Raw genomic sequence first — 13715 nt, 5'->3', positions numbered from 1 at the left:
AAGCAGTGCTCTAAACCAGCCTTGAAGGTTCCAACCCTTGAAAAGCTGATGGGGGGGGGGGGGGTGTAATAGTGGCCCTAACCTACTTTCTCAAAGGTTGCATTGTTACATAGAAGTACAGATGTAGACAGACTAACTGAATTCTGACCGCGTCATCACCTAGCATTGAGATCTCTGTGGGGCGTCCCATTCATAAGACCGACTCTACCGCGTGCATACACGGCTTTCCCTGTCTCCAGAGGCACAGTGTTTTGGGTTTTCTTCCCCCGGCTTAATCTGTATGTTCAAAAGGTTTAGCCGCTTGGTGAAATAAAATGTGTATTAAAAAAAAATAATAAAAAAGCGCAATCGCTAGAGAACTTCTATGGGAGGCAAGTCAAGATTATGTAGCCAACTCTAGCTTCCCAGTTATCCTAGGGTTATGATTTGTTTAGTAAATTGGTACCATCCAGAATAGAAAACATTATGAAGTGTTGAGTAATTGTCTTCCTTTTGCATCCTGCAGGCTCTAGTGAAGATCAGGCTGTTCCTATGTTGGTGACAGGACTGAAGGGGCTCAAGGTTGTTGATGTGTCTTGTGGGAGTGGAGATTCTCAGACTCTCGCAGTGACCGAGAACGGTGAGGACATTTTGCCTAATCTCCCCCTAGCAGGCTCTGCTGCACCAGGCACAAAACGTGTGCCGATGGTATTGAATTTTAAACCTTGCAGTTCTTAAGAGGTTTAGATATGTTTCTTAAGGGGAAGCGCAGAACATCTGCTTTGTTTTTATGCAGATATCACTTCAACAGGATAAAATACCTTTGTACTTAAAAAAAAAAAAGTAACAATTCAGAACTGCAACTTTTCAGAGCAAAAGTATTAAGTACTGGTCTATTTTATATGATTGCCATCACATACATCCACACCACGGTTAGTTCATTTTGGTCATTGAAGGGCTACCTTAAAATGTATATTTTATTTTACCTTGTTGTGGTATCCATTTTTTTTCCCCGAGTATGTGTAATGCCCAAAATGAAGTATTCAGTCATTTCTGTTCTGTTTACATGTAGCTGTATTTACGTCCTGTTAGCATTTTTAGCACACAAAGCAAACATATTTTCAGTGTTTAACATCATAAGCAATTTGCTTAATGGTCATTTTAACCTTTATTTCATTTGAAATAGACATACAATTTCTACTTGCTAACCAGGAGAATTTTTTTTTTTTTTTTTTTAAGGTCAAGTATGGTCTTGGGGTGATGGGGACTATGGAAAGTTAGGAAGAGGAGGCAGCGATGGTTGCAAAACTCCCAAGCTCATTGAGAAGCTTCAAGACTTGGATATTGTCAAAGTGCGCTGTGGCAGTCAGTTTTCCATTGCTATTACCAAGGATGGCCAGGTGTATTCCTGGGGAAAAGGAGACAATCAGAGGCTTGGGCATGGGACAGAAGAGCATGTCAGATACCCCAAGATCCTGGATGGATTGCAAGGTAAAAGAAACGGAACTGAATTCTTTGTACAAGGGAGAAGTATTAGTGAACATACTTGATTACATTTCGCTTACTAACCGATGTACACATTTCATGCGTCTTGATCTATAGTTTGCACGTTTTTTACAATTTTTTTTTTTTTTAGCTTGTTTTTTTATTGTTTTTCCAAACTGAAAGCAAAAGGGAAAACAAAAGAGGGGGGAGGGGTGGGGAGTGGGTACAGAAAATAAAAGGGTGTGGGGGGAAGGGGTAGTAGGGTGACCTCTACAATGCGGTCCTCGCAGGGAGCGTACATTCAAATACACTTGAAACATCCGTAATCAGAACTAAGTCAGTTTACCCATTAATAGTTTCCTTATTTCGGCGATCCTAATGGATTCTTCCAAATGTATGTCTCCCACCGATCCCATGTTGTCAGAATACAATTTCTTTTTTTTTTTTATCTGGGAGAACAATTTAAAAACGACCACATCTTCTTGCCCAGTACCTTTTTGTTCTTGTGACCACGTATTGCCCTCTTTCTCAGATGGCTGTTGGCATTTGATAGTTTTGCTAGACAAAATTGGTGTTTCCGAGAAGTTTTGTTCTGACAACCACAGGAGGAAAGCAAATCACAATTGTGTGTCAGTGTCAAGTTTTTTTCACAAGTACATTTTGCAAAGCACTTATTAAGACATTTGCATAACTCTAGTCTGTTCATTTCAAATTCAAACACAGAATCAAGTGTGAATCAGGCAAAGTTTGGTGGGTTTTTTTGCCAAAATTCTGTGAAGCAAATTTGATAACATTTGCACAACTTGACCCCTTGTAATAGGTCTTTGTTATGCTCTTCTACTTTGTTTGTAATGCAGATGGCTCTGCCCATTTGTAAGGCTACGCTTATGGTGCTGGCGACGATCGCTGGAAAATCAAATAGAGATGACTTCCAGCGATCGCGACCAATGCATCGCGCTTACTATAAGCGCAAGCGACGGCGGCAATGCATTTGTTTTGCAGCGACGTCGCGTTGCTGTCGCCGGCACTATAAGTGCAGCCTAAGTACGGTGTGTGTGTATATATAAAGCCAATCTTCACTTAAAGGTCTGTTTTAGCAGATAACTACACGACTTGTCTCTCTCACTGGCAGGTAAGAAAGTTGTGGATGTGGCAGTGGGCTCCACACACTGCTTGGCACTGACTGAGTCTGAGGAAGTGCACAGCTGGGGGAGCAATGGTCAGCTGCAGCATTTTGACACCTTACGCAGTGCAAAGCCTGTGCCCTCCGCACTCCCTGGCTTGGACTACAAGCACATAGTTGGAATTGCATGTGGGCCCGCTCAGGTATGTAATGTACATGTCTCAACTAAAACTGCAACACCATTTTCCACACTCTTCTTCCCCCACCTCCCCCCACATTTTCATGTATTTTTCTGCCACTATTATCCTTGTTGCAACACTAATCTAATTGCTTCCAAAGCTGCTTCACCTGTGAAGTTGACATAGGATCACTGCTTTGTGATATGAAGGGAATGTTTCCTCTATAGAATAATGAATAAGGAATTGCAGTACAGTCCATGTCTCCACTTCTTTGTGCCTTTTATAAGTGGGGAAACAATGCTACCTGGTATAGAACAAAATAGCGCATGGGATTTATCTGAGAATTCTAGCGTTGTGTTTCTGACCTCACTTGGGCAGGAGAGCCAATAATCGATGAGAATAAGACCAGAGTTTTTAAGGAGAAAATACATCTGTAAGTAGCAATACTTAATGCCTCGGTGCTGCGATTTTCGGTGTTCTGGTGAAGCTGCGCTGTGGCTACAGATCTCGCAGCTCCGAAGACAGTGAGCTGCCCAGGAGGATTAACTCTGTGGGGTTCCATGCTTCTGATTGGGACCCCGCAGCATTAATCCTTTAGGGCCCTCTGCAAGGAGAGAGAATACCGATACCTGTGCAGTCGTGTCCATGTCTCTCTGCCTGGGGCCTTGTAGCGAAGGTAAGAGGCAGGGCTTTGTTTATTTCCCCTGGGTGACCTAGATGTCCTTTATATGGGGCTCAACATCATGAGGGACAGACTCTATATGGCCATATTTGGACAACTGCATCATGACTGGGGCTGGACAGTGTTGGATGTCCTGTTCCAGACCCCTTGATGTGGATTATGTAATATGGCCGCGTAACCTTTCCCTCGTGATGTAGAGCCCCATTTAAGGGCATCTACATCATCCAGGGGGAAGGAAATGCAGCCCTACATCTTGCCTGTGCTGGGCAGCGTCACGGCTCCGGGCAGAGAGACCGGGACACGGCTGTGCAGCTCAACTGCAAGGTGATTATCAGTATTCTTTCTCCCGTCAAGCGAAGGATTCATGCTTCGGAAGTCCCACTCAAAGCATGGACCCCGCAGTGTTGATCTTTCCAGGCCGCGACTCTTGTGATCCGGGTGGGTTCTCGTTCGGGCCGTGGATTTCTGCATTATTCTCTGCTGCGACAAGGCCAGCAAGTTCACTTGCTACATCTAAAAACATACCAAACGCAGAAGTGCTTTTTAGTGTAAAGGATTGACACTGTATTGGAGATGCAAGTGGCTACATTTTAGGATTGTTTTGGAAATAATTTAGGGCAGTATTTGTAATTGACAGTCTATCCGATGTCTGACTGGTATTACACAAGACGTCTGGAAATGATCCATTAGGTTTCAAATAAGCATTGCACAGGTTTTTATCTTTTAAATTGAGGCTGTATTATCTGCTTTAATGTGCAGAGCTTTGCCTGGTCGTCTTGCTCTGAATGGTCTATTGGTCTACATGTGCCCTTTGTGGTGGATGTCTGTCCAATGACTTTTGAACAGCTTGATCTACTGCTGCGCCAAGTCAGTGAAGGCATGGATGGGAGCTCAGACTGGCCGCCGCCTCAAGAGAAGGAATGCATGGCGGTGGCAACGCTCAACCTGCTACGATTGCAGGTACTAGCAACATTCTTATTATGCAGCGTAGGCTAGATGCTTGTTCTAGCCTATCCCTTGAAAGAAAATGACAGATTTCAATTAGATGCCTTTTCAATTGTATTGCCATAAAAGAAAGTACAAATATTTTTTTGTTATTTTAGGTTTTGGCAGATACGTTACATTTTTGTTTTTTTGCTTTCAAATCTGTGGTTATGAAATCACTGTAGGCTACAGTATATACAACCGCCCCTAAAATCGTTATTCTTTACAATAAACTTTCGTATGTAAAAAAAATAAATAAATCCCTTCACAGTGCTACAGTGCTTTATTAAATCCACACTTTGCTGACAAGATCGTGTTTTCAGTCCTGTATCTTTTCTGTACCTCCTCTTCCCCCCCATAGCTGCATGCTGCCATTAGCCACCAAGCTGACCCAGAATGTCTGGGCCTGGGTCTCGGCAGTGTCTTGTTGAACAGTTTGAAGCAGACAGTGGTCACATTGGCTAGCAACGCTGGGGTTCTCAACACTGTGCAGTCAGCTGCCCAAGCTGTATTACAGAGTGGGTGGTCTGTTCTCCTGCCGACAGCTGAGGAGAGAGCCAGGGCCCTCTCGGCCCTCCTACCAAATGCAGGTATAATTAAGATTTGTTACCTTTTCTAAACATCTGTATGTGCAATGCTTTACCAAACTTAAATGTCTGAGCCATAAGCTTTTATTTTGAAATACATGTAGGTCTGTGACAGTTTCCATATTGCAAGTTTGACTACACTCGTTTCTGCTTTATATCGGCATACAGTTTCTCAAAGCAATGTGTTGTAGCACCATTGCCAGCAAACGTCAAACAATGTAGTTTTTTGTGTATGTAACAAGGCATAGAAAAATGACAAATGCAGGTATTTTAATGTCACTAGCTGTAAATTGTCTTGAGGAGGGTTTTTGCATATTGATGGATTCATATAACATTAACATTCGGTATAACAACATGTTTCCGTGCCTTTCATCATTGAATTTGCACCACTTCATTGAATCAAGAGGTCACAAAGTTAAACAGAAGCAATTTTTCATAAGGCTTCTGTAAAATGTTTACTTCAATCTTTTTGTTACTGGAAGCATTTAAGACTGCCTTACAGATGGGTGTGTATGTCGCGAGTAGCAATTTAAGCTGGGGGGAGGAGAGAGCGGGAACATCTGTGGCTGAAGAGGGCCCACACTGGCGGTCTGAAACCTGAAGTTGGACCCAGCTTCCACTACTGGCCGCCAGGGTGTGCCCCCTCTGCCACGGACTGGGGCACGGATCCCCACTCAACAGGTAGGCCATGGGGTTAGGGGTTGAGGGTATGGGGGGTCTGAGAGCATAGGGGTGAGTGAAATGAATTGCTAAAATCTCCACGCCTTTCAAAATGAACTGGACATACGGTAATAATAAAGAATCTAAATGGGTAACTAACCCGTGTACCACGAACATCAGCCAGATCAGTGTTGTGATAAAGTTCAACATGGGGTGGGCTGGTAAAAATTTTTTTGTACTTTTCTGGAAGGCTGATTTTAGGATGCCTTCAGCAGGGAAGGGCTGAAAGGAAATGCTTCACTAACCCTTTCATTAATGTCGAGGTTCCTAACATATATATACTTGGAAATCAAATATAACTATATTTTTATGACATTTATAATTGTGGTAAAGTAGTTTCACCATGTAAATGTGTGGCTGAATGTTTTTTACTTTTAATTAAATTGTGATAGCAAGTGCTTTCTGTTTGTGGCTTAGCTTCCGGAAATGAAATGACCATAAGTCCTGGACGTCGCTTTATGATCGACCTGCTGGTGAGCAGCTTGATGGCTGATGGAGGCTTGGAGTGTGCATTGGATACAGCAATTACAGCTGAGATTCAGGTACTGTACAGACATATCCAGTAAAGCTCTAGAAGCTGCTGAACATTAACTTTTATTCTCACTTTATGCACAAGTTTTATACTTGCACATTTTGGTGTGTGTGTGATTTTATGATCTTTAAAGAAAAAGAAACCGCACCAACTTAACTATATACAAATATATTCAGGGACAATACAAGGAGCTTTCAAAAGAACTATTCATCCCACGGGCAGTACAAAAGACTCGGGGCCATCCCTTAAGGTTGGAGGAAAGGAAATTTCACCAGCAACAAAGGAAAGGGTTCTTTACAGTAAGGGCAGTTAAAATGTGGAATTCATTACCCATGGAGACTGTGATGGCAGATACAATAGATTTGTTCAAAAAAAAGGTTGGACATCTTTTTAGATGGGAAAGGTATACAGGGTTATACCAAATAAGTATACATGGGAAGGATGTTGATCCAGGGATTAATCCGATTGCCAATTCTTGGAGTCAGGAAAGAATTAATTTTTCCCCTTAATGGGGTTTTTTATTTGCCTTCCTCTGGATCAATAAGTAAGTATAGATATACGATAAAGTATCTGTTCCTAAATTTAGCATAGGTTGAACTTGATGGACGTACGTCTTTTTTCAACCTCATCTACTATGTAACTATGTAACTTCTTGGGCTCCTGCTTTTTATTTCCTTGACCAGCAAAAGGGTTAAATCAAGGCTTTCCTTGCGATTGTTTTGTGCCTCTTGCAGGATATAGAAGCAAAAAAAGAAGCCCAGAAAGAGAAGGAAATTGATGAGCAGGAAGCGAATGCATCATCACTTCACAGGAGCAGCACCCCATTAGATAAAGATCTTATCAACACTGGGATATATGAGTCAGTTGGGAAACAAACTTTGCCTCTGGTACAGCTGATACAGCAACTGCTGAGGTAAGCAAGCTGCCCTCACTAAGCTCTTCTGTTATGCTCATCAGGTGCTGAATGCTTAGGTTTATGAGCACTTGTATACGGGAAGTAACCAGCTTCGTCTGTCTCTAAACCCACTCCATTGTATACTATTCAGAGAATCTTTTTGTGCATTTCACTTAAACCCTTGCTTCTAACGTTAGAGACGTGCCACAAATGACTTGAGCTATCTCGACCATTGAAAAAACAACTATTCAAAACGGTTGTCAGATCAGAGGGTACACTCCCCAATTAAAATGTAATTTTTCATTAAACCAACACACTGCCACTTCACATTTGTGTTTGCACACTTTTCTGTAATTTTTAAAATGGCTGTTCATTTTTTTTAGCACTCGTTGGTGATCAGATTTTTTGAGGCTCATAAGTAAGGCAAAATTAAACATAATCTTACAAAAAGGCAATGTGCCTCAGATGTCCTAATTTGGCATGGGTTAAACTGTTTTACCCACCCATTCAATACAAGTCTTCAAATGGTTCTTTGATCTCCTCAGGAACATTGCTTCCCAGACAATCGCCAAGCTGAAAGATGTGGCACACCACAATTCTTCCTGCCTAGATCAGGAACATTACAGTAAGGAGAGATCTGCATCCATGGACCTTCTGTTGCGCTTTCAGAGATTGCTGGTCAGTAAGCTGTACCCTAGCGATGATGTGGACGAAACGCCAAACACTCATGGTACATTTATGTAATACGACTTACTCTTGTCACAAAGTATGGTGTATTGTGTTATATTTTATTTATAGTATTGTTTTATGCAGTAATGTATTTGGCATTTTGTAATCTAGATCCGGAGCTTTTAGGTGTTGGTTCCCTGATGAAGAAATACACAGCTCTCTTGTGCACTCACATTGGCGACATACTTCCTGCTGCTACCAGCATTGCATCTACTTCGCACAGGCATTTTGCAGAAGTATCCTGTGTTGTGGCAGGAGATTTAACAGGTAGTGTAAACCTGCAAAGTGTTTATCTAATTGGTGGACCTAGTGTATGTGGCCTTTGATCTAAGGTGGCTTGGTTCCTTATTTCTCTGTGCCAGGTATTCTCCTCCCAGAGCTTGTGGTCTCCACAGTGCTGCTCCTCTGTAAAAATGCTGGGCTCATGCAGGAGGCTGGTGCTATCCCTCTTCTTGCCAGTCTTCTGGAACATCTGGACCGATTCAACCATCTGGCGCCTGGCAGAGAGAGAGACGACAACGAGGATTTGGCTTGGCCGGGCATAATGGGTATGTCCTTGTTGTTGCCATGACGTTTATAGAGTAGATTATTTTCGTATTTCATTCTGTGGCTTGCATACTTTTATCACAAACAAGCTTACTGAGCTCTAGAAATTAGTATTGATAGTTCTAGTAATAGCCATGTAATCTGACAATAAAATATTGTCTAGATGTAGATTTTTTTTGTTTGTCCAATAATCTTTCTGAACAAGGATAACTCTTTTTATTTCTTTACTTTCATTTCCAAAAAGGTTCATTTTTTAGCAGTCCGAGCTCTAGAAACAATGAGGAGTTGACATTGATCCGTAAAGCCGATTTGGAGAATCATAATAAGGATGGAGGTTTCTGGACTGTGATAGATGGGAAAGTGTATGACATCAAGGACTTTCAAGCACAGTCACTACATGCAAATACTATACTTGGTATGAATCCTTGCTTTCGTAGTTTTCAACTGTCTCTCTTTTATGAATGCATTAATCCCCTATCTTTCATGGAGAGGGATAACAATACATTGTTATTCAGCAAAAGTGCTAAAGTACTTAAAAACAAACAAAAAGTATTTGTTACGATTTTAGGTTGCATGTAGGTTATAATGCAATTTAGCAGACCATAGATGAAATGTATTCATAGATAAAATTAGTGTACATTGCTTTCGAAACCATATAGATTTCTTCAAGTACACTGTGGCATCACGGTTAGATAACTCTACCGTTGTATATGTCCATTGGATGACGGTGTGTTGGCCTGTGCTCACATCTTCTTTAAAATGTTGTACGAGAAGTGGATTAAATGTTGCAATTTGTCACCCAGTCCAATCTTTATTTAAGCCATTATTTTTTAGAGTTCAGCAGTTGGATATATTTAAATTCTCATGTTCTCTCCAGTGGTATTTTAAAAATATCCTTTTAAGAATGAATACTGTTAAGCCTGACAGTGATTATACAGCTGTCGTACAGCTCTCTTCCCAAGCAGGAATGATGGCTGACACGGTGAATTACACGTTGGCCAGTTACAGCAGGTGACTGTACAATCATTGTGTTGGGAGGTACAGGTTTTGGAGCCTAATATGCATGTTCTGTATCTTTGTCTCCTAGCTCACTTTGCCGGTGAGGACCCTGTAGTTGCACTTGAAGCTGCTTTGCAGTTTGAGGATACCAGAGAGTCTATGCATGCTTTCTGTGTTGGTCATTACATGGAGGTAGGTTACTTGGCAATACTTCTGAATATATAATAGCTATATTTTCTTTGTCTTAACTTTTTCATTGAATAAAGAAAAGGACCAGAAATCCCACAAGGTCGAACAAATGATTCAGCTCTTTAAACATAGCACTGTTGTGCATGCCCCAATCAAAACCTATTTAGAATCTGCACTATCAAGTTTGGACGAAACCGAATAGCAGGTCTCTAGGTAAAGGGTCCAAACATAGCTCTACATTGTTGCCAAAAGCTTGCTTTGTGATAGATTAGTCTGGTCTTTACAGAGCATGAACAATGCCACTGATTTCATTGTTCAATCATTTATGCATCTGCTTTGTTAAACACCATTTTTTCAACTTGTATGGGACTTGATAAGTGAATTATGTATAGATTTGATTATATTTTTACCCTCTTGTCATCCGTATGAGTTACAGATCACACTTTGTCCCATGGATAACTCGTTCAGCTCTCATTTTACTTCCAGTATGTGATTCTTTTTGTCTACCTCGATTTTTCCCTTTTCACTTCCATGTCAAGGAAACCAATTAACCTGTTTTCTAACCTAGTATCTTAAAGTATGTATAGAAGGAGCAATATGTTTCTGAAATGTTATAAGAACGGTGTAGGCTATGGTACTGCTTTTATTATTTTTTATTTAGCCAAAAAATGCCAACACAAGAAAAAATAAGTACTGTTCAAAATGACAATGTTTAACAGCAATTTCATTTTAAAATAGGGATATTTTTGCAAACCTTAGCTATCAATTTGGAAATGATTTCAACATATATAACTTAACTTTTTGTAACTCTGAGACCAGATAGTAAGTTGCTCAATGGTCTTTTATTCCACATTTACTGAGTGGTATTCCAGAAGATGCTTTCTAGTGCCAGAAGACACCGTGGGCCGTAGCATCTCCTGGCGCCAGATGGTGTGTTATGGAATAGCACCACTTATAAATCATTGCCATAATCAATAACTGGATTATACATTTTTTTTTCTTTGTTGAATTTGTGACATGAAACCAGTTTTCCCTGTAGAACTAACCGTATCTCCCAGTAACTCAACTGTTTATTTTGACCAAGAATTCCTTGAGCTTAATGTTTTTTTTTTAATGTACTTTTCCTCTCCCAGCCGGATCAAGAAGTGATTACAACACCAGACCTCAGCAGTTTGTCTTCCCCTCTCGTGGACACAGAGAGGAATTTGGGACTTCTTCTTGGGCTTCATGCGTCCTACCTCTCATTAAGTACACCGTTGTCTCCTGTGGAGGTTGAATGTGCCAGTAAGCCAACTTTGTGACTTGTACCACACAACCTAGGCTTTTCAAAAACATTCTACCTTAAAGAGGCAATTCAAGCTGTTCCCCCCCCCCCCCCCCGTATTAATACAGGATTGAAGCAGGGGGTCTCTGGAGCTGAACACCATTAACTTCAGCTCCGGTGTCCCCTGCTTCCAGAGGTACTAACCTTCGTAGTATGTGACAGTAGCCACTCCAGGGTTCACTATATGGCTGCTTTTCAAAGATCCCGGGCCAATAGGAAGCTGTGATATCACCTGGTGCCGCTTCCTATTGGCCCATGTGGCGAGGGAGCTTTAAACTGCAGATACTGGCACCCCCTTCGGAGGGAAGTATCTGGAAGCAGCGGTTCCCCGGAGCTGAAATGAACGGGGTTCTGCTCCAATGACCCCCTGCTTCAAAAATGTATTAAAAAAATGATAACAAAAAAACAAAAACCACTTGGATTGCACCTTTAAGATGAATCATAACTTTATTTCATACATTATTGCAACAAAAGTTTGAGAATGCTTCTTTCATTTTTCTCACGCTTTTGATGTCTCCACATCTTGGAAACGATTCCACTTCTTGTGGCCTTAATATTGCATTAAATAGCTTGTCATTCTTAACCATTCATATTCAATTTATCTCCGGTTATTCAAAAAGTTGAATTCTATAGCAAATACTTGTTTTGTAGCGGAAACATCAGTGAACAATGTTTTGAGCCTCCCAAAAATATATAAGATAGATCTTGCGTTAAGAAAACGTTAATGCCGTCACTATTTCATTATTTTAAAATATATAATATCTTGAAACGCATGTTTTTTTTCTAGCCTGATATAATCATTGGGAAGCTGGCATAATATAATAGACACTTCTATGGAATTCTTCACACTGCTGTGTAATTTGTTCAGCACAATAACGTTTGGGTTTTTACCTCAAACTCCACCACATTATGAATCCATTTTTGGGGCTTATCCAAGCCGCGGTCAGCATTTCCCGAGCCCCCCGGGTGTCTTGGTGGTAGGGCTCTTCACACAGTAATAACCGGGTTCAAAGTGAGTGACCAACAATGAACTAAACTGCAGCCCGAACGTTTCTTCTCTCATGGACTAAAATTTTGAATGAGCAATTGTTAGTCCTTGTAGACTGATATATTATATGGATGATATTGATAGTCTTTTTCATATAACGTGATCTATCCCATCGTTTAAAAAGAAAAAGAAAATATTAGTTCCCCCCCCCCCCCTTCTAACAGATGTTTCTTCAAGTAACTTCACTTTTATAGGCTCAGTACTGTGTATAATCCAGATGTAGTATAGCCTTGCCCATTGTGTGAACTGGACAAGACCTTCAAAGCACTTTTTCTTGAGGAACCTACTGAATAGACAAACTATAGTGATTATATTTTCCCATGACGCCCCACCCACACCCGTAGAAAGGTCCCAGCCAATCAGGTCAATGTTCGTTATGTGAGGTCAGCGATATTTCTTGCAATATCGACATACACACTAGCTCCTGTAGATGGCGCTGTTGACCATGGAATTAACTAGCATTATTTATCTGTTCCATTAACCGATCAATTCAGATCAGTTGGAGTTAATCAATGGACCATAAACTTATCTCCACCTGCTTTTCTTTGAAAGGCACATTGCATCTGCTTGGACCTCTCCTGCTTATCTTGCCGAATCCTGTAGCGTAACTTCTCCCTTTATTGCCAGAGAATCAGCAGAAAATGTCAAGAAAAGAAAAAAAAAAGTTGACAATAGCAGATATTTGTCACACAGATCCTATTCTGTATTACTCTCTGAATAAATATTTCTTACAGTGTAACACACTCTTAATCACGCTCTTAATCATGTTCCTATATTTACAGATATTTGAAATGACTTTGCATGTTTGTGTTCCTTTCTAATAGAATGGCTGAAGTCCTCTATTTTCTCTGGGGGCCTGCAGACCAGTCAAATTCATTACAGTTACAATGAAGAGAAAGACGAGGACCATTGCAGTTCCCCTGGCAATACTACCCCCAGTAAAGCCAAGCTCTATGCACAGCACCTTTCCCTGAGTGGCCATTCCCAACCCTTCCTGCAGGCCATTGCTGATAACAATATCCAGGATCACAATGTTAAGGTGCGGTTACTTCCACTGTATAGGGAGGTGTCTGGAAAGATTGTTATAACTGGTTTCCTAAATCATAACATTTACATTGCACTCTTTAAAACATCTTTGCAATAGATGCAATCCAATGGTTCTCATTTCCTAATCCTGTTCCTTTAATATAGCAAGACTGGTTTATGAATGTAACCCTTTGGGTGCCTATAGAAGCAGCTACTACATCAATCTGGCACTTCAGTGGCCCCTTGACATAGTGGCTACATCATAATCTACTGATCATCTCTGTGAGGGCGATCGCGTTTTGCGCTCCTTTGAAGCGCAATACATGATTTATCAGGAAGAACGGAAGATGGCTGCTCTTCCTTTCCATCAGTGATGGCTCAATCATGTGATCGCACGTGCCGGAGAGTTCATGACACTCGCAGGATTTGTAGTCCGATGTATAACTCATGGAAAAGCAGGCAGGCGCACCAAATGTTCCACCAACATTCTCGCACGTCTCACTCTGACAAGGAAGCTGGTTGTTCCTCCATTCCTCAAATGTCATAATCAATGACGAGAGCGAGGGGAAAAAAAGCCTGTTAACTATTCTTTGAATAGTGACTTGTTTTTCTACAGCTGAATCAGATACAATTTGAGAAAAACGTTTAGTGCATCTGTCTAATATTTTTCCTTTTCTCATGCTTTTTT

General features: G+C 41.0%; 1 protein-coding gene across 4 annotated transcripts in view; it reads left to right on the top strand.

The window, feature by feature from the left end:
- The window catches only part of HERC2 (HECT and RLD domain containing E3 ubiquitin protein ligase 2), a 149276-nt gene that overhangs the window by 52580 nt on the left and 82981 nt on the right, over positions 1–13715 (top strand). For all 4 annotated transcript variants that reach the window (XM_075590569.1, XM_075590570.1, XM_075590566.1 and 1 more), the window contains 14 exons: positions 506–619; positions 1219–1470; positions 2597–2790; positions 4208–4408; positions 4794–5022; positions 6157–6281; positions 7006–7184; positions 7712–7896; positions 8007–8162; positions 8258–8443; positions 8686–8856; positions 9529–9632; positions 10763–10913; positions 12826–13040. In XM_075590569.1, the coding sequence (XP_075446684.1) occupies positions 506–619; positions 1219–1470; positions 2597–2790; positions 4208–4408; positions 4794–5022; positions 6157–6281; positions 7006–7184; positions 7712–7896; positions 8007–8162; positions 8258–8443; positions 8686–8856; positions 9529–9632; positions 10763–10913; positions 12826–13040 (2462 nt within the window). The remainder of the gene's footprint in view (positions 1–505; positions 620–1218; positions 1471–2596; positions 2791–4207; positions 4409–4793; positions 5023–6156; positions 6282–7005; positions 7185–7711; positions 7897–8006; positions 8163–8257; positions 8444–8685; positions 8857–9528; positions 9633–10762; positions 10914–12825; positions 13041–13715) is intronic.

The sequence above is a fragment of the Ascaphus truei genome, chromosome 3 (genome assembly GCF_040206685.1).
Source record: "Ascaphus truei isolate aAscTru1 chromosome 3, aAscTru1.hap1, whole genome shotgun sequence".
NCBI lineage: Eukaryota > Metazoa > Chordata > Amphibia > Anura > Ascaphidae > Ascaphus > Ascaphus truei.
Note: the sequence above shows the minus strand (reverse complement) of the source record. Positions and strands in the feature narration are given on the sequence as shown.